The sequence below is a fragment of the Cyanistes caeruleus genome, chromosome 7 (genome assembly GCF_971803275.1).
Source record: "Cyanistes caeruleus chromosome 7, bCyaCae1.hap1.1, whole genome shotgun sequence".
Taxonomy (NCBI): Eukaryota; Metazoa; Chordata; class Aves; order Passeriformes; family Paridae; genus Cyanistes; species Cyanistes caeruleus.
In genome coordinates this window covers 31,744,929-31,763,941 of record NC_141707.1, presented here as the reverse complement: position 1 = coordinate 31,763,941, position 19,013 = coordinate 31,744,929, and the positions used below count along the sequence as shown (strand labels likewise).

Sequence of the window (19,013 nt, the reverse complement as noted above, 5' to 3'; positions counted from 1 at the left end):
CTGTTCTGGATCATATTCTTTACCTCCCATGGGTTCCTTCAGGATGAAAAACACTGAACAGACAAAAGAGCACAAACATCTTAACCAGTGTCTTAGGATGAGTTTTCTAACTCAGAAATTCGGGAGGCTGAAGTACAGGGCCAGGCAAAGTGTGGGCAGATCTCAGAGAGGCTCACACACATGGCTCACAGAAAGCATCAAATTATCTAGTTCACAGCATCCTCTTGAAGCAGCCCTCAAGCCTCTGTTGAGTGCAGCCTGCCAAATCAGGCTGGATACTGCCAGATTCTTTTGAAGGTAGGTGCCTAGAGGTAAAATGTTTGCCAAAGAATAATACCATAAAATCCTTTTTATTTTAAATGAGGGAAAAGACAGAAACTGCTCTTGCTTTGCACTCATTCCAAACATTTTAGAAGATTAGAGCACTACACAAGTAACATTCACTTCTGGGTTTTATGCAGTGATTAATATGAATTATTATATTCTTTTTACAGATACAAAATTCAAGAATACAAAAATTTTGCCTCTTAGGATGTATTAGAAATTCTCTTAGGCTGAGAAACAGTAAAATGAGACAGACTCTGTATCAAAATGAATCAAGACTTTCACTTAAGAGCACATCTCAAAGGGCTTTTTTACACCCAAGTTGTTATCTTTAAGTGCACTCTGAAAAGAAGAATTCCCTTTTTACACAAAACAGTTCCAAGTAGAACTGGCTGGAAACAAGACTTCTATTTTATGTCTCGTTTCAAAACTCTCATATTTGGATTCTTTCCTAGAGGACTCTTGTATACCTAGATTTTTTCTTCCCTTATTGTCTCTCTGCTTCCCTTGGGCTGTCTGCATCCTGAAATAGGGAACAGGGAAAAGGTATCACAGTCTGCAGAGAATGAAGCCTGCCCATCTGGTCAGTCTGACTGTCACTAAAGTCTATTTGCAGTAAGATTAACAAGCTTAGGAGTCTAGAACGACTAGACTTCATCCAAACCTGAGGTCTGACTGCCCAGCTCAAGGATCTGTAGCTCATGACTCTGCAGTGTTTGTTTCTGAGCTGGAGCAAGGACAAGGAGTTTGTCTTGCCCTCCCCTCTCCATCCAATTTGGAGTCAATCACAGACTCCATACTGTAGCTGTGAAACTTCCTGCATGAAACTTGAAAGTCAGCTTCATTTCCTCAATGAGTTTCAGTCTCAAAGAAACAGCAGGTTTTTACATAAAATCCTGAATCAAAATCCTCAAAACTTGTGGAACAGTCCTGTGCAGAGACAGGTATTGCCTACATTTATGTTAAAAGCTGATTTGATATGTATTGTGGGACTTCTGCTTGCTATACGTTTTTTGGGGCTTTTTCTTGCTTTGTTTTGTTGGTTTTGGGACTTTTTTTCCCCAAGTAAAATAGAGATCAAATTGCTCTTCTCACCTGAAGCCTGGACCTCCATGATGTATTGGTGCAAGTCTTGCCCTTGCTGGATGACTTCAAAGGTCATGTTGTTCATGGCCAGTTTCCGCTCAGTGTGACGCTGCAATCGCTGCTCAGCCAGAGTGAGATCCTCAGTATTGAAATCATTCATCTGCCTCAGCAGATCTTCATTCCAAGCATCCAACTCTGCTGTAACCTTCATGGGCAGAGACAGACACTCAGGATCAATGAAATACCTTATTCTCAAACAATACTTCAGAAAATACTTTGCATTTTGACTCTGATCCAGAAACCTTCAAACTCCAAATCCTACCCATTTAATGGTGACACTTCACATTTTTCTTAGGCGAGAATCCATGAAAGGATTATCAGTCCAACAAAAACTGTCACCTTCCTTTTTCCTTACATATCCCAAATGGCACTGGAAGAGAACACCTGCTCTGTTCTCATGGATGGTAGAACAAATATTCCTAAACATATTCAAATTAAATGAAAAAATAATGCTTCCAGAATTACAAAACACCCTGCAACCACACAAATGGCCTGAATGTTTCTAAAAGCATTTTGCAACACATTATACATTAAGTATCACAGATGTAATGCACAACACAAAAACATCACACTCAAGGTTTAGGTGAATCATCTACAGATTAGTAAATGGTACCTGACTGTAACCAAAGAGCTGCCAGTAACTCCTGGGAACATCTCCTTTGCTTTCTCTGCTTCCTTATTGTGACACACAGACTGATGCTTTTAGGTCCATTTATGGTGTCTTCTGCATTTTACATCTTTCTCCACAGCAGCCAGCTAGTACCAAAGTCCTCCAGTTTTGCCTGTGCAACTAAAGCAAGATCTAATCTCCACCTAAGCAGCCCAGTCTCACCTCAACCTTGCTTCTGCTGCTGCAGGCAAAAAAGAGGGAATGTGCCAGTGACAATGAATGAGGGAGGGGGAGGAAGGGAAATGGGAATTAAGTCGTACAATGCAGAATATAAGTCTTAGAAGGATTGAAAATGATTAAATAAATGCCTTAATTCTGATTAATAGGTCAATTCCTCATAGCTAGATTCAAGGGAGCTAAAAGTAGGTATCTACATTCCCACTTGTGCACATTATGGTACTCTGAGATGTTCTCTGCTTTTCACTAAAAGTGTTCTTCAGGGCCTGTGTGCAGGGAGATGTTTAATTTCCTAAGGAACCAAGATCCAAAATTTTCCATTCAGCTTTCCTTTCCAGAAAACACACATTATATGCAACACAGACTTAGGAAGAGGACCCAAATGGACCAGCCTTTCTCACATTAGAATGGACAGGAGCACAGTTTTGTACTAGAAGGAAAAAGTGGATGTTTTAGGCTCTTTTTTGAGAAAAGCAGAAAAGAAAACTTACTCAATGAAGAACCTGGGACTCAGCTGCGGAGTAAAAGGCAGAGCATGGATATCCTGAGGGGTTTCTATTTTTCTTCAGCTTGTTCCTTTGCCCATTCCACTCAATTACCTTTAAATAATAGCTATTTCTACACTGTCTTTGTTCCCATTCCTGATTCCAGCAGCCTCTGATTCATTCACAGATCACAGCAGGAGTCCCTGGACTGTGGACACTTATTGAAAGATTTAACAGTTATGGCAAAATGTCCAAAGTTGATGGTGGAGAAGAGTTTTACTAGATACATTTACATTTAGGGACAGATGCTCAGCTAACAGTAATAATAACTGAGGTGATCTTGACCTCATTTCAAACTACAAACAACAGAATTAATTCAGAGGGAGTGCAGGTTCCTATAGTCATGACAGTAACACAAAGTTCAGTGTAAAGTCCTTTCTGCTCTTTCTAATGGAAAAGCACATGACAGAAGTGAATCAGAAAAACTTTCTCTTGGTAACTTTTCCACTTGGCTGCAGAAGGGACACTGACCACTATTGCTTTTATTGTTAAATCAACAATAATTTCCATTCCAACACTGGGAGGTGGTTCTTCCTGACCATACTGGTTTCTGTCCCTCGGGTGTGAGTGTCCAAGACAGGTGTGCAGCAGAGAGGCATCTGCAAACACTCAGGAGAAGGGTGGCTCCCAGGCAACCAGTGCAGCTTGTGTTTGTGGCTGCAGCCAGCTTCCACCAGGCTCCACACACAGAAGGAGCTGCACCCAAATACTGACCTGTCCCTTGTGGACAGTGGAGCTAAAAGGGACATCCCACACTCCCCAGATCCAATCAGTGCTCCAGCCAAGGAGGGAAGGATGGTTCAGGCAGTGAGGATGCAAGCTGATAAACAACGAGGGATGCAAGGCCAGCCCATGGTGCTCCATGTCACGTTGTCAGGGCCAGGAGCAGAGGCTAAGCCTGCACCTGAGCAGCTCTGGACAGTCAGACACATCCAGCAGTAACAAAGCTGAGTGAGTGCCAGCTCTGCCAGGCCAAGAGCACAGCCACCAGTGGAGGGAAGAAGGAAGGAGGGAAGTAGCCTTTGAGTGAGGGCTGATGAAGGGCTGACAGTCATGCCATGTGCTGGGTCAGGAGAAGAGAGGAAGGAATCAGGCACAGCAAGGGGTGGAACAACATCTCAGGCTCAGTGGGTACAGGAAGGCTGGGTACATGCTCTGAGTAACAAACAGATGGCTAGCAAGGGATCTAAAGCACACTAAGGCAAGAAGCAAAAGCAGGCCTGTGATAACAACCCAGGTTTCCTGAATCCCAATCTGGTGCTCTGTTCCAGAGACCATGCTGTTTTGCATATCTCATTAAGACATTTCCATTTCTGTCTGTATAGACAATGCCTCAAAATCCCAGCATTTTCTGTACTTCAAACAGGACCATTCGGAAATGGTGCCAGAATATGAATATACTGGTTTGATTTGAGTATATGGAAAAATACTAATTTTTCTTGAGGAAGAAGATGTAATTAGGCAGCTCTGTTAACTACAGCCATGTATTTTTTGTCTTAAAAATGTATGCTTTCACAGATTAGTCAGGCCTCGATATCTCTGACAAAACCAGGACTGCATCAAACAGAAGTGTCCTGTACTCTAAGCTGTGGTAAGACCCAAGTGCACTGGGCCTCTGTCAGGAATTCTCTCATAAATGAGGGTCACTTGGCCATGAACTTGTTTTATTCCCTTTTGACAAAGAAGAATGGCTGATTAGTTTAGCCTGTTCTTGCGCTAGTTTTCTGGTGGGGAGAACTGACAGCACTTCTTATTTAATCACTTTATTTACCAGTGTTATTGACTCTAAATAGACCTCAGCAACCCTCACATGCAGTGAGAGAAGGGAAGCCCTGCTGTAATAGAAGACCTGAGCTCTGCTCTGTTCTGCTGTGTCTTGATAAAGGAATTTTACCAAAGCAGAATGGTCATGAGAGCAGCAAGAGCAGCAGTGCTAGGTCTACACTAGCACAAGCAGCAGCAGCATTATACCCTGCTTCCCACACCGTTCCAAGGAAAGCTGCACACGACTCATTGTCAGCCACACTTCAGCCAGCTCCTTGGAAGGAGCCACCCTCCTTTTTTGTGTGTCATACAAGGTCAGTGGCCAAGAAACAGCTCCCTATTACTAAAGGAAGGCCAAATGACCCAGGAGTACTGATGAGAGAACGCCATGACAAAGCTGTTGATTCCAATGAGCCTAGGAAGCACATTTTTCCATTCTTCACCTGAAACAGATGCTCCTGCTGCCATGATAATGGGAGAAGAAGCTACACTGGCAGTGAACCCACGTGAGTATGAAGTGAGAGCTCTGAAATATCCTTATCAGAGAAATGGAGGAAGCATGTGAGTAAATTTTGGGTCTGTGTGAGCTCCATGAGCCTATCACAGAGCAATTATGGATACACAGACTGTGGCAGCCAGCTCTGTTTTCCATGCAGACACGGTGACCACAGCCTAGACCACGTAGTCTTTGGGCAGGAATTCTCCTAAAGCAGCAACTTAATATACCCAAATTCCCACTGCTGCAATACTGCTGCATTTGTTGCCTCCTGGATGTGTCATGTTGCAACATCAGTGGGAAACATGACCAAATGGAGAGGGACAGGTTCTTCAGCCCTGGAAGATAATGAGAGGTACAGAGAAGAGGTACACAGGAGAAAAGCAGCAGCAGTAATAATGATAACAGGAGCAGTCCAGGCATCTCATGCCTACACTGCAGCTTGCTTGTGAATTAGGCCAAAGATTCTGCCAGAGCTGCAGCAGCTGCTGTGCAGGCAATTGTACATCTCCAATAATTTCTTGTCTAAATCCTTAAGTATATATTTTTATGCTGCTACTGATGAGATTTTCTACAAAATGGTGCTTCTGAGGCTCAAATGCTGCTTGTTTGGCCTTAATTCAGTGTTCAACATCTACAGTCATGTTGTTTCATGGAAACCAGAAAATTTTTTTTTGCCAGTTGAAGGAGGTGGAGAGGGGAAGTGAGGAATCAAGTGAAAGAAGATAAATGCTGTATGGAGAGTGAATCACATAGGAGCTGATATTCTGAAGTATGAGCTGAGGAAGGGCATATGAGGAGGAAGGAAGAAAGTTCTATCCTGGGAACACAAGCTATCAACACAAAGAGAGTGGGCTTGAGAGGGATCTGAAAAAGAGTAAAGATGCCCAGGAAGAATAAGCAAATGTAGGAGGCAGGTTGGAACAAAAATGATGGTGCAAGTAGGAAGAGAAGCAAAGGTGAGTAGAGTGGGTAGAGTACGAGAGTGAGCCAGGACAGGAAGAACAGTCACAGAGCAGATCTGTACTGAAAAGGCAAGATCTGCCTCATTTCAAGAGAAAAAAACGTGGCAGGCATACAGCTGAGATTAACCATGAGGATGGATGAGATGGGAGGAAAGATTTGATCCAGGAAGGAATAAATAAAAACCAATTCCAACTACTGGATGTAGAATGAATGCCTGTGAGTACAGAAAGAGAGGAATTATAACAGAGTTAGTGAGACCAGATCTTTAAGGCACTCACCAGAGGATGGGCACCAGGGCATTCAGAGTAGGCTGAAGGAACAGAGGACTGGATGCAATAGTGTAAGTGGGTCTAGGAGCAGACTAAGGAAAGGGTAAATGGAGCTGTCACTTCTACAAATCATATAAGCAGAAAGTTTGCTGTTCTTCTTTCTCAGGCCCTGGTTTTGGCTGATGCTGTGCATAATGACAACACTGTCACCCCATTTTTTGACAACAGACAGAGATGCCGCACTGGCTTAGTGGGGACCTGAGCCACTGAAGTGTGAAAGGACTGTCACAGTGATGATTCTGCTCTGGTGCTTTTGATTCCTTTGAATCCCAAAAATATCTGGAGCAACAATGAAATTCAGCTCCAAAACACAGGGTGCCCAGAACAGCTTAGAGCATTCCTTTCCTTAAAATGAATTGACATGAAGTTGGAAAACTTAGTATAGATGGAAAAGAGAAACAAAAGCTCACTAAGCATGAAACATTACAGGATCCCAGCTTATGCACAGAAAATACTGAAATTTCTTTCCAATCTATCTCAAAATCTCTGTAACACTTATTTCTAATAAAGAAGTTCACACTTGACTGTCAGGTTTTAGTCAGTGAGGGGCCTAAAAAACATCTTGTACCTTTAGCAGGCATCTAATGCTCTTGAAAGGTTCTGCTAGTGTTATAAACCTGTAATGGGACACTCAAATGAGTTGTAAATAACAGTGAAATGAGCTGCTGTGAAAGCTGGCTCCTGTTTCCTCCTAAATTCATGCTCAGGGATTGTTGTGAACAGCCAGAAGAAGCAGCAAGAGAAATCAAGGCTGAAAAATTTAATTAGCAGGTGAAATGGAGCCAAAGAAATTGAATGGGGGAAAAATTAGATATCCAGCAAGTGAAGATTTTAATGATCATGGGGTTTTTTGAAATATAACAAACAGCTTACAAGATCCAATTTATACTGTGCATTGGGAACCCCCTTAATCCCTCCCAGGACTGTCTTGGTGTAGGAATCACATCACTCTAAGAGTACAGAACACAGGTTCTGACTAGCATTTCACATTGTAGGAAACAAATACATGCAAGGGAAGGAGCTGGACACTTCTGGGAAAGGGAGAAGGAGGTTTTCTTGAGGTAACCAACAAATGTTGCTGGACATGTATTGGTTGAAATCATTTGTGTTCTCAGTTGTAGCATTCTATGGAGGCCTACAGGTGAATTTGATAATCTCTCTACAAAAGCTTAAAGAGAAATATATGCAGAAAGACTCTGCATGCAGTAATTTTTTAGGAGATACAACTCAGTACATTTTACCATTTGGTTCTTATACATTTACTCATCATTTTGCTGTACATTTGCATTCACTCAAATAATGTTAATAAGCCTTTAAATTACTATTTCTGAAATAAAGGACAAAGTATACTTGACAGATCTTCCTGAAGCTATAACTCTGGAGCAAGGCTGTGCTTTGTATGTACAATACACTCAGCGTGGTGCCAGCACTGCTGCTGATGTCTGCCAGCCCTCACCCCACCAGCCTTGCTCCTGATTCCTCCACAGCTGATCAGCTCCCACATTCACATTCCATGAAATCTCTGAGTCACCTGGCTGCCTGCACAAACTCCATGGAAGTCTGTGTCATATGGAAAGACCAACCATATAATCCCAATGACCCTGTCTTGTTTTGAAATGTGCTGTGGTTTGGTAAAGGAACAAAACCTATCAGGCATCAGAGTTAGACACATTTCCTAAATAAAGGATGGGCTGTCATTTTTTGGGGTGAAAATTTAAGGCAAAACAGCCTTCTGTAGGGCCAGTCAGGGTCTCTCATGTTTCTGTTATGTCTGTTTTCAGGTGTTGCCCTAGTTGGGATTTATCACTTACCCCAAGAACCCAGAGTGCAAATATCAGTCAATATCATGAGATTAAGGCAAGAAAGAACATGCAGAACATGCTATGGGCCCGTGCATTTGTACCAAATTTGTATCTGCCAAACCTGCCACGACTCCAGTACAACACAAAAGCTGCCTGTGAGGCTTAAAAGTCCTTTAAAGTCCTAAATGAACACAGCTGGCCTGCCCTGCCAAAGAAAGGTGGCTTCTCTTAAATTATTTTTCCTGAAGACAAAATGCAACAATAGTTGACAGATTTCACTGAAGTACAAGATCAATAGTGCCTAAATAGATGGAAATAAGTGTTGATTGTACAGTAATCATTAATCCTAAAGTTTGTCTGGACTCCAAACCTCTGTCAAGATGCAAAGATTATAGAAAAGCTCAAAAACCAGGAGGGCTACAAAACAGATGGGTGCAGTGTAAGTTTAGGAAGGAGTGCCAGAGGAATGGGTTATGTGATCAAGGACACATATTTCAATATTTGGGGAGAACAGTCAAAGCAGGGTAAGTTCCAAAGAACAAAAGACAGACACTTCCTAAACAAAATGGCAAAATAACTCATTTGCCATTTGTGAATTTTAAAAAATCCTAATACTTTGTTTACATTATTAATTAGAAAGGAGAGAGAGAGAGACGCAGGGAAAATTAACAGAGTCAAAAATGCTCAGTGTCAAAACGGGATGGAAAGAAACAATATGACATGTGACTGTTTTCTGAGGCTGAGCTCTTTGTGTGCAGCCTTCCCTAAAGCTGGAAAGCTTGGAAGTTGGAAGCAGATGGACTCCCACAGCTGCATCCTGCACTAGAGAGATGCAAATCTTCCTCTCACCAGAGCTGCCAGGGAAGGGTTCTCATGTCAAGGGATTCCCTGGAGCACAAGAACCAACAGACCCAAGAACACACACCTGAAAGGGGGAAAATGGGAAACTCAGTGCTTGACAATGAGGAGAAAGATGTTCAAGTTTAGGAGGAGAGAACCCACATTTTGCAGGCAGTTTGTGTGAGTGCAGGAAGGATTAACACAGCTGCAGCAGGTAGAGCTCTTTCACTAAGGATGTGCTCAATATGGCACTGCTCCTTGGACAGATGGAAGGGGGCTTATCTAGACTAGAAAAGGAGAAATTCATTTGACAGTCAATCATACTGGTACACAATATTTCACAATTCTTAATCTATGCAGGATCTAGGCTATTATGGAAAATTAAAACCTAAATACATTTCCAGTCATAGCTCAAGCTACTTGTCTTTAGTAGGGAAAAAAATTACTTAATTTCCAGTTTTAAATATCATTATCCTTTTCCCTCAATACCTTGGAATAATCAACCATCAGAAATATACATGCTTTTAAATGATGGTGATGAAAAAAATCTTTTTGTTTCTCAACAATGGCATGAGTTAATTCTGTTAATACTTGTAACTGTTTCCTACTGACTTGGAATCTTCATTATACAGCTGAGGCAACTGACTGCAATCTACTTTCTAAGCACCATTACTGTGTCAATTTTAGCCAATTCAGCCACTGTTTGAAATGCATAGCATACATGTGTTATTTAAGATTTTATTTCAAACTGCCTTTGTTTTATTATCCATCAAACTGCCTTTCTTGTTTAAGCACTAATGGTACTTAGAGGATTTAAGATACTGACCTGGATATGTTTTTCAATGTGCTTTCAGTAGAAATTGTCATAATTTTTCTAAAATAATTTTTATTTTTCTGAGAGAGGGAGCTTTCTAAATAAAATGATCTGCCCATCTGACTCTATGAAATATGCTCTCAGATTTCCCTGTAATATTAATCTTGCAGAGGCAATTCAGATGCTCATATGATAAAAAATAGCAAATCTACAGTGATAACTAAGTGGTGATTTTCTTTAAAATCCTTCCTAGCTAATCTGATTTCAGAAGACTCTGAAGCACATTTCCAGTTTTAAATATCTTTATGTTTCACAGCCACTCCATTCTGTGACTATACAGAAGTAGGATCCATGCAGAAACAAATTAAAGGTATCCACAAAGTATTTCCATACTGGTATCCCATGTGAGGGGAATAATGTAAATTACACCCTCTCCTGATGCAGCAGTTGCCCCATCAGTAAAGGAATGCCTGGTAGTGACACCCTTTGATTGAAAGACTACTTAAAAAGGAAAAGAATTTGAGAACAGTGATTTGTTTTAATTTTTTAAAAAATATTTTTCCTTAAATCAGGACAATTACAGGTTCAGACTTTGAATCTGCAGTGAAACAGGCTGAGACCTTAATGAATAACTTACATGGGTTTGCCACATACTGTCTACAAACACATTTGGGTGCTGCAGAAACACATATTGGTTGTCTCCTTTTTTTTTTTGTTTCATTTTTGAAAACACAGGTGCCATTTACAAGTATGTTTAAGCACAGCATTCACACCCATTTACATCTTTAGAGTAAAACTCTCAATTATTCAACATCTGCCACACCAACATGTATAAAGCCTCTTCTATTTAAATATAGGAGATAACATACTTTGCTGAAAGAGCAGTATCTGACGTGAAATAGATACATTTATGTATTTATACACAAATACACAAAGAATGCTGTCTCTCAATAGCAACGAAGATGCACACTACTGCTAAGTAAATGAAACTATTCTAATTTACATAATTAACAAACACTGTAGGAGAGACTGCAGTGAAATACCTCACTGTGCAGTCACAGCAGAAAAGCTCAGATACTCCTCACTGATTCCCATGTCTGGCACTCAGCTATAGAACAGGACACCTTTTAGGAAACTGGACACCTGCTTCCTGCCTTCTATTCCACTATAATTCATAATGCCATGTCTTAAACACAAATTTAACACAGCATTCTGAACCTCCCATTAGTTACAACACCCATCTTGAGACTACCTACAGATTTACAAAGAATACCTCCAGGAATGTATCATCCTCAAACACTGACAGGTGCTCCCTGAACTCAACAAGCACCAGGGGGACACAGCAGGAGGAACACACCCCACAGAAGACACAAACACTGTCACCACTCTCATAGACATTGTGTATAAGTTAATATACATTTTGTTCTTCTTTCATCTCCTATCAGAACTACAGAAAGTAATTACTGAGATTGGCTGGAATCTCTTCAGAATTTCTCAGTCCAAGAATACCCCAATATTTTGATGAATTTTCCATCCAGTGCTTTTGATTCCAAAACAGAACTGAAAGACCTTTTTTTTTGCATGAGAACATAAAGACATCTCTTTCATTTTCCCTTCTATTTTTTTTCCCTTTTTAAATAAATCCACTGTAGTGTCTAAAAAGCCCACCTTTTAAATATCCTTTTCTTTTAAGCATTACATGTTTTTTCACTCTGTGGTTTTTGAAGACAAATATATCTCTTTGTATCTGAAGAGGCAAACCTCACTAATAAGTGACTCATGTCACCAGAGAGTTATCACAGCAATCTCATAAAGCTTCTCTACAAGGCAGGCAGACTCCCAGCACAGTCAGGTAAACACCATGCACCAATTTCAGTGCATTCTGGCAGTTTATCCTCAAGTGTGCTTTAGGTCCAACAGTCTGAATAAAAGCACAGTTGTAACTTTCTCTCTCCCCCTCGCCGGACAGCTGAGCAGAATCAAACCCCTCAAGAGGTACCCTCACAGGTATGTTCACAGACCCTCACCCCCACAGCTTCCCCCTGCCCTCAGGTCATGCAGCCAGCTCTTACCTCAATGGTGTACTGCTCAAAAATCCTGAGCTGAAGGAAAATGTCTAGCTTAATCTTCCTCTCATGGAAGAGCTCTTCCATCTGTACCTGGGCCTCGTCGAGCTGCTGAAGGACGGATTCAATGTGGCTGATGGAGCTGTTGTGGGGGGTCTTGTTGTTGGAAACGGCAGAGTCCCTGGAGCAAGGCAGAGAGCAGGCTTAGAGCTGAGCTTTTGAGGCAGGGAAAAGAGCAAGAACTACACATCTGTGATTCTGCATGCTGCTGAGGAGCAAACCCAGGCACCGAGGGCTGAGGGAAGATGTGTGCAGCACTCGTCTACTCGGGCCGAGAAATCCTGCGGCTCCTGAGCTCAGCACAAAGTTTGAGCGGGGGGATCTTCCTTTCTTGTGTGGTGACACTGTGACCTTACAGCTTGGGAGGGGCAGGGGAGGAGGTGGCACATCCATCTCAATGGCTCTCTTGAGGAGACTGGCTGGGAATCACCTTTAATGCTACAAGGTCACCCACTCCTGCCCATACTTACATCAAACTGAGATGCTATTCAGCCACCTGCACCTTTACAAGTTAATTTCCTGCATTTGCCTTATTCCTTACAGACTAATTGAATTAGAATTAGGAGTATTTTAGACCAATGGTTAGGGATGCCTTGGTATCCTCTGGATAACGTACTACAGCGATGGATACAGAACACAGTGCAAAAAACCCCAACACACCTTTCAAAAACTCCAAGAGAGATCCTGACTTGTCTTTTCACTGGGGGAACTGAAAGGAGATGTGACTGTGACAGGTCAGATACTGCTCCATTTTCCATTTACAGGCAGCAGAAGGGAGCAAACCCTTTAACTGGTGGGCCAGGACCAAGGGGGAATTTGCTGTACTTGAAAGCTTAGTACGGGCACAGGAAAGTCCTGACAGTTCCTTTTCTATTTGTGCTTTCACATATAGAAATAGGCTCATCTACAGCCTGCTCTGTCTTTAACAATTTATTTTTTTTTCAGTGACTCTTTTATGGACAAATACCATTTGCAGATGTAAAGATATGAAATTCATCAAACATTTCACACAAGGTCCCTCAACTTTCAGAAGGGCCAGAAAGGAAACTCTGAAGCCAAAATTTAATCCTGGCTTTGGCACATCAGCTAAAATAAGATTTAGATGTAAGTACTACCGATTTCCCTTGCTTATACGGGAATATTACACTGGTATTTCTCTCTCCAGGTGTTGTGGTTTTTTCCCCACTTTGTCTGTTTTCACGTTCTTGGTGATCACAGGGTCTGCCTCCACATTAGAGGTACACAGAGGAAGGAGGAATGAAAATAACTAGAGATTTTGAAACTACAGCTTAATCTGAGGCTGCATCCAATCAAGCTCTGTTTCCTTCAGTCAGCACCTGTCTTCTATAAAAGGACATGAAATAAGTCTTCACTTAGATGCAGGATTATTACTATTCATATATTATCTAAATTACTCAATGAATTATTCAAGACCGGTGCTGAATAATCTCTCACGGGATCTAGAGACATACTTAGTTTTAGAAATTCTTTTTCATTAAACATTTCACTTTTCAAATCAAGCCACACTTGCACTTCAGTGACTGATGCAATACAAAAGTTTAAGAGTAGTAATCTGGTGGGATTTTTTCATGTCTCCTTGGATAAGGCATTGACAACCCCTAACTAGACTGGTTTGAGAAAGAGTACCCTACAGAAAAACACATTTCTGACATTGCATGCTTCTGCCACAATATTTCTTGTTCTGTCTGGTGATGAGAAACTGGGAAAGAATAAGACCCTTACTAATCTTTGAAAGGCTATGGATTAGAGTTTTAAAATTCAAGGAAATTATTGGCAAAAAAACCCCAAAATAAACTTTGGGGAACATAAAATTTGACTCAGTATATTGCTGCTGACTTTGTTTAAAATGAACACTGTGCTCCTCAAACCACTTTCAGTGCTTTCACTGGGGGAAAGCTCAGTGAGAAACACACATTATCTAAAGTTTATATGCTGAACTAATGAAAAAAGGCAAGATACCTAACTCTTCACTGGCTTATTTTTTTTTTTTTTCAGTCACAAACATTCCTGCTTTTCACATCTCACTGGAGCAAGTCATTGTTTTGCCTTTCACAGATGACCAGAAATATTGCCCCCAGCAGCACCCCTGGAACTGCAGTTCAAAAGGTTTGCTTTTGAAGACTGCTGAGAACAAGGATCACCTCAGTAAAGCACTGATAAGGAAGAGTGAAAAGTGTTTCCAATGTAAACCATGACATGCACAGACTTTCTAGGCAGGCCTGTTTTATTCCTGACAGGTATGGCCTCCTGATGTAGTCACTGAGGCCCTGAAGACCTCGTGTGAAGTGCAGTCCCAGGCATGGTATTTAGTTCAGGCAGCTGAGCTTTTCATCGCCTATCTGGAGGAAACAGAGTGCTATTGCACAAATGAACCTCTCTAAACCAAAATCTTTTCTCTCAAAGATAAGAACAAGAAACATAAAATTTTCCAAAGCCCCAGTAATTTTATGTTATGACATGCTTTATAAGAGTAGCACATTTCATTCTTTTCACTGTTGTAACATTTGCAATCTTCATCTATTCTTCGTGGCAGGTACAAGGGGATCCACACTGAAATGCAATCCTGTGTTAAGGAAAGACTACACATTATAGTTTTTCTTTTTTTCCTTTATCTGTATGTTCATTACCATTGCCAGCAGCCACAAAAGCTGGTAAGAGTAGGCACACACAGAGGCAGCTTCATCGGTTTTTTTCACACTGCTCTGCTTTGAAAGAGTCCAGGATCACATTACGAGCTTTGCAGTTAGTCAGCGCACTCAAATCCAACACTTGAACCAGCTCATCTTAAAGGTTTGGCAGCTGTTCTGTGTGGGTTTGGTAAACTTCATCAAAACCAGGGGATCCCTTTGCACAAATACATTCACCTTCTACCTTGCTCACTGCCCAGAGCACAAACTAGACCCCAAACCCAACTTTTCTTTGTTAAACACACCCACCACAAAACCTGCCATGGTATTTTGTAAACACTGGAGCATGACACCAATTAAAAAAAAAAAGTCTCAAAGCTGAGGCTACTGTTACTCTTCCAAGACTGAAACTAAGAATTGACTATGTTCACATTAAGAAAAAGCTGAAGTCCCACACACCACTTTGCAGTTCACCTCTTCCCCGTGCTTTACTGACTTCTCAGCTCTAGATATTACTCTGCCCACTCTCCACACTTCCCTTCTGACTCAGCTGCAGGCTAATCCTTTAGGACAATCCCACAACCAGAACCAGGACTCTAAATGTCAACACTTTTCTGCAACCCCACAAACCACTCCACATTCGACCTGATGAGCTTGAAATGGGTTCCTTTCAGGCTCTTCTCCATGTGTGTTCACGCTGAAGTGATGCCATTCCAATAGTTGGGAAGAATAACAAAAAATGTTTAGCCCACAATTTCACTGCTATTTTTTTTATTAGAAATGCCCTAAACTTTGCAAATAATTTTTTTGCATAAAAGTAAGTTACCATGCAGACCTTTGACTGACCTGCTACAGCTGGCCATACATGTGTTCTTAGCTAAAACCCCTTCCCCTCTTCCAGCTCACTTACCAAACCCAGCATGTTTCTATCCTACTGATCTCATCAGCAAAGATGAATAGCATGATCATTCTATTCATCTACTCCTGATCCTTCCTCCCCAACTCTAATATTGACAAGCAATACCACAACTCCAGTCCCTTGCCCTCCCCTGTGGTGCTGGCAAGTCACAGCAAGAGTAGGAATCTCCCTGGCCTTTCCAATGGGGCTGCCCAGGGCTGTATGACAGTCAAAACCTAGAGCAGTCCTATTAATCTCTCATTATTTTTTTCTGATCCAGCAAAGAAAACTCTGCATTCAAGATGACAGGAAAAAGCTTAGAGGAAAGCTCAGCATATGGCAGTAGTAAAACACTTAAGGACTCTAGGAGGGCTTTTAAGGGCAGAGCTCCACCAGAGCCCTTACTGTCCATTCTGCTCTAGAGCATCTTGGGCTTTTCCTGGCAGGTTCCTATCATGGCTCATGGTTTTCTGCACATCTCAGATAAGAACTAAAGGCATCAGATTAGGAAAGCTCAGGGTGAGGAGGATGATATCAGTCTCTTGGACTGTCTGGTGAAAGGCACAAATCTTGGGATATTTGCATATTATAATGTATACAGAACATGCACACTATGTACATGTGGATAAGGGCAACCTGTAACAATACAAAGATCTAAATAATAAGTGATGTACTGGACTTGGTTCAGTGCCCAGTGACATCCCTAAAAGGCAGGAAAACTTCACTGCTGTCAACAAAGCTAAAGGCACAGTAACAATAAATGAGAAAGATTTCACAATTACAAATTCTGTATAAGCTTACTCTGCAAATATTCATTTGACGATACTTGCAGATTGAGAAAGAAAGGAAACAAAAACATAAAACCCCCAACAAAACCCCCAACATTCCTCCCCCTAAATTCTTGGGGCTAGTCTCTTCATGTATTTTAAATTAGGCAAAAATGAGCTGGTTTAATTCATAGTGCAAGTAGAAGAACCAGCAGTAAAAGAGCCTCTTTGACACTATGAATAAACCCCACATACACAAAGATAAATAGAAGGGTGCTGCATGCAAAATGAAACAGTGAAGCCTGTTAGACACGTGTGTATTTTATTAAGAGGAATACACTTACCCTACATCAGGAATAACCATATAAATCACGGGGCCTCAGTTCACAGCCATTTAACAGTCTTCTATAAATACCAACTAAAAATATTCACTTCAAACACATTTGGTTCCATTCACTTCCCAGTGCCTATAAATAATCTCTCAGTCAAACAGGAAACCAGTGCTGATCCACAGACTACTCTAATCAGTCCACACAAATCACTCCTTGTAATTTCAATAAAACACTCAAAAAGATCTGAGGAATTATAAATAAGCAAAGAACTAACAAATTCTCCAAATTGATCCTAGCTTGCAGTTCCCTGTTTAGGTATCCCTAAAGCACAGCATGCACCAGATTTCTCAACACCTGTGCCCAGGTGGATGCTTACCTGAGCTGCTGGATTAGATCTTCCCCTTCTTTAATAACATTGAGGGTAGCATCCAGGGTGGCTGTTTGCTGCTGCTGAAACTGCTTGATAAGCTCCTGAACTGCATCCACAGAGTCAGCACAGACATCCTCTAAGAGCTCCTTCTGCAGATCTTCCATCCATGTCCACAGCTGGGAAGAAGGGGAGGGAAATATAAATCAGAGAGGGATAGAGATTTAACCCTTTTGCTCTCTAATTCCAGATCAATAGGCATTAACTCAGGCTGAATGTTTCACAGGAAAACTGACCTAAAATTTGTATACCTAAAAAGATACATTTGTTATTGATTCCATTTAAAGGAAAAAAAATAAGATAAATATAGTATCAGGCAATTTTCTAAAAAACCCAAATCAATTTCTGTTCATTATACAACAATAACTAATTATTTTATTTTGATTAACTCTTTATATGAGTAACAAATTAAAATCTCCTATAGCTGTGATATCCTAACCCTTTCAGGAGCTGAGCACTGTCAGCTGCTATTAATTTCTCATGCAACTGAAGCCTGTTGCAGGACAGACCTACAATCTTTGGTATGTGTGTATGGTATTGACTACTCTAGCTGTGCCTGCTCAGCTATGCCTTCCCAGGGGTTGAGGGTTTGGGGTTGCTTTTTGTTTCCAGCACTTAAACCCCCTCCTCAAAACGCACTCAGACTCTGCATTTTAACTCTGGGAAAATCCAAACATAGGAGACAGCAATATCACCAATCAACCCCAAGCAGATCTATTAATTATGAATAGTCTTGACTACCAGTTTTAAAGCCACAATCACAGCAACAAATCATTGCAAGTGTTTAGATGAGAATTTCCAGCCAGCTGTTCATCAGAGGTCTGGACAGGGGCAGGAGTGCCCCGGCAGCCTCTCGCTGGCTGCAAAGGCTTAAATCGAACGGAGGTTTCCCCTTTAAGCTTGTGCTGAAAAGTGAGTGTAAAATTGCACCAACCGAGCTGGCAGCCTGCCAGCCAACCCTAATGACTCCACCAGAGACTTTTCTGTGCCACGCCTGCCCCATTAACCCACATTTTGCTGGTATGTGCTGTTGGTAGCAGTGAAGCACCAGAGTGAGAAACACCAGCGCGCTGGGAAATGTCAAAGGATGCGGTGCTGGCTACAGCTTCTCCCACAGGCATGTCCCAGGGACTGCAGAGCTCTGTCCCACAGGGACCTAGGGGTGAACATAAAGCAGAGAAGGACATTGTGTGTGGGTGGCAAAGAGCTGGTAAAAATGTTTGTGTTCAAAACGAGTTGCACTGGATCCCCATCCTACAGCATTTCCTCTGAGACTGTGAATTCTGCACGTCCACAATAAACGAGAGGAGGATGGGGATGTCTAAAGCTCCAGCTGCCAAAAGGCAGCCACTAAGTCAGCCTAAGGCCAGTCACCAAGGGCTACACTATACACACACAATGGACTTCAAGGACATTATCCTGGCCCAAATCAAAATCATCAAAATTAGAAGCTGTCCCAGCATGCTCATGATACCAGAAATGGGAGAGTGCCTTTTGCTCTGTCCCCACCTCTGACTCCTTGCTTAAGAGACTTACAAAAACAAGTATTAGAACATATGCCTTACTTATTGGCTTTTCAGAGTCAGCTTTGAATTATTTGGGTAAACTCTTCTGTTTATTCATAAATATTGTAATCATAATGGCCTGCCCAACTACTGGTCTGAAATGGAATGTCTTTGCTTGGCATATTTACATATTTTCACATTCTTAGGAAAAAGGCATAGTATGAAAGGGGAACAATTAATCAAAGAAACAAATGTAAGTGCATAGGCATGAGAAACAAGTGAAAAAATGAAAACATATTTAACCAGCCAAAAGAGGGCTTTTCAGTTGTGGTCTGAGGTCCATGTGCTGAACTTTGGGAAGTTGCCATAAAGGGAAAATGCCTTAGTGCCTTTATATAGTAATTATATATTCCTGGTTTTGATCCAATCCCTGCACC

At 41.5% G+C, this 19,013-nt stretch overlaps 1 protein-coding gene across 32 annotated transcripts in view; it reads right to left on the bottom strand.

Moving 5' to 3' along the window:
- The window catches only part of KALRN (kalirin RhoGEF kinase), a 501,085-nt gene that overhangs the window by 164,677 nt on the left and 317,395 nt on the right, over positions 1-19,013 (bottom strand). For all 32 annotated transcript variants that reach the window (XR_015289279.1, XR_015289280.1, XM_086897893.1 and 29 more), the window contains 3 exons: positions 17,021-17,190; positions 11,946-12,120; positions 1,420-1,615 (listed from right to left, as the gene is read on the bottom strand). Coding sequence is in view for 30 of the 32 variants with exons in the window: in XM_086897893.1 (XP_086754019.1) it covers positions 1,420-1,615; positions 11,946-12,120; positions 17,021-17,190 (541 nt within the window). In the remaining 2 variants the exon portion in view is untranslated. The remainder of the gene's footprint in view (positions 1-1,419; positions 1,616-11,945; positions 12,121-17,020; positions 17,191-19,013) is intronic.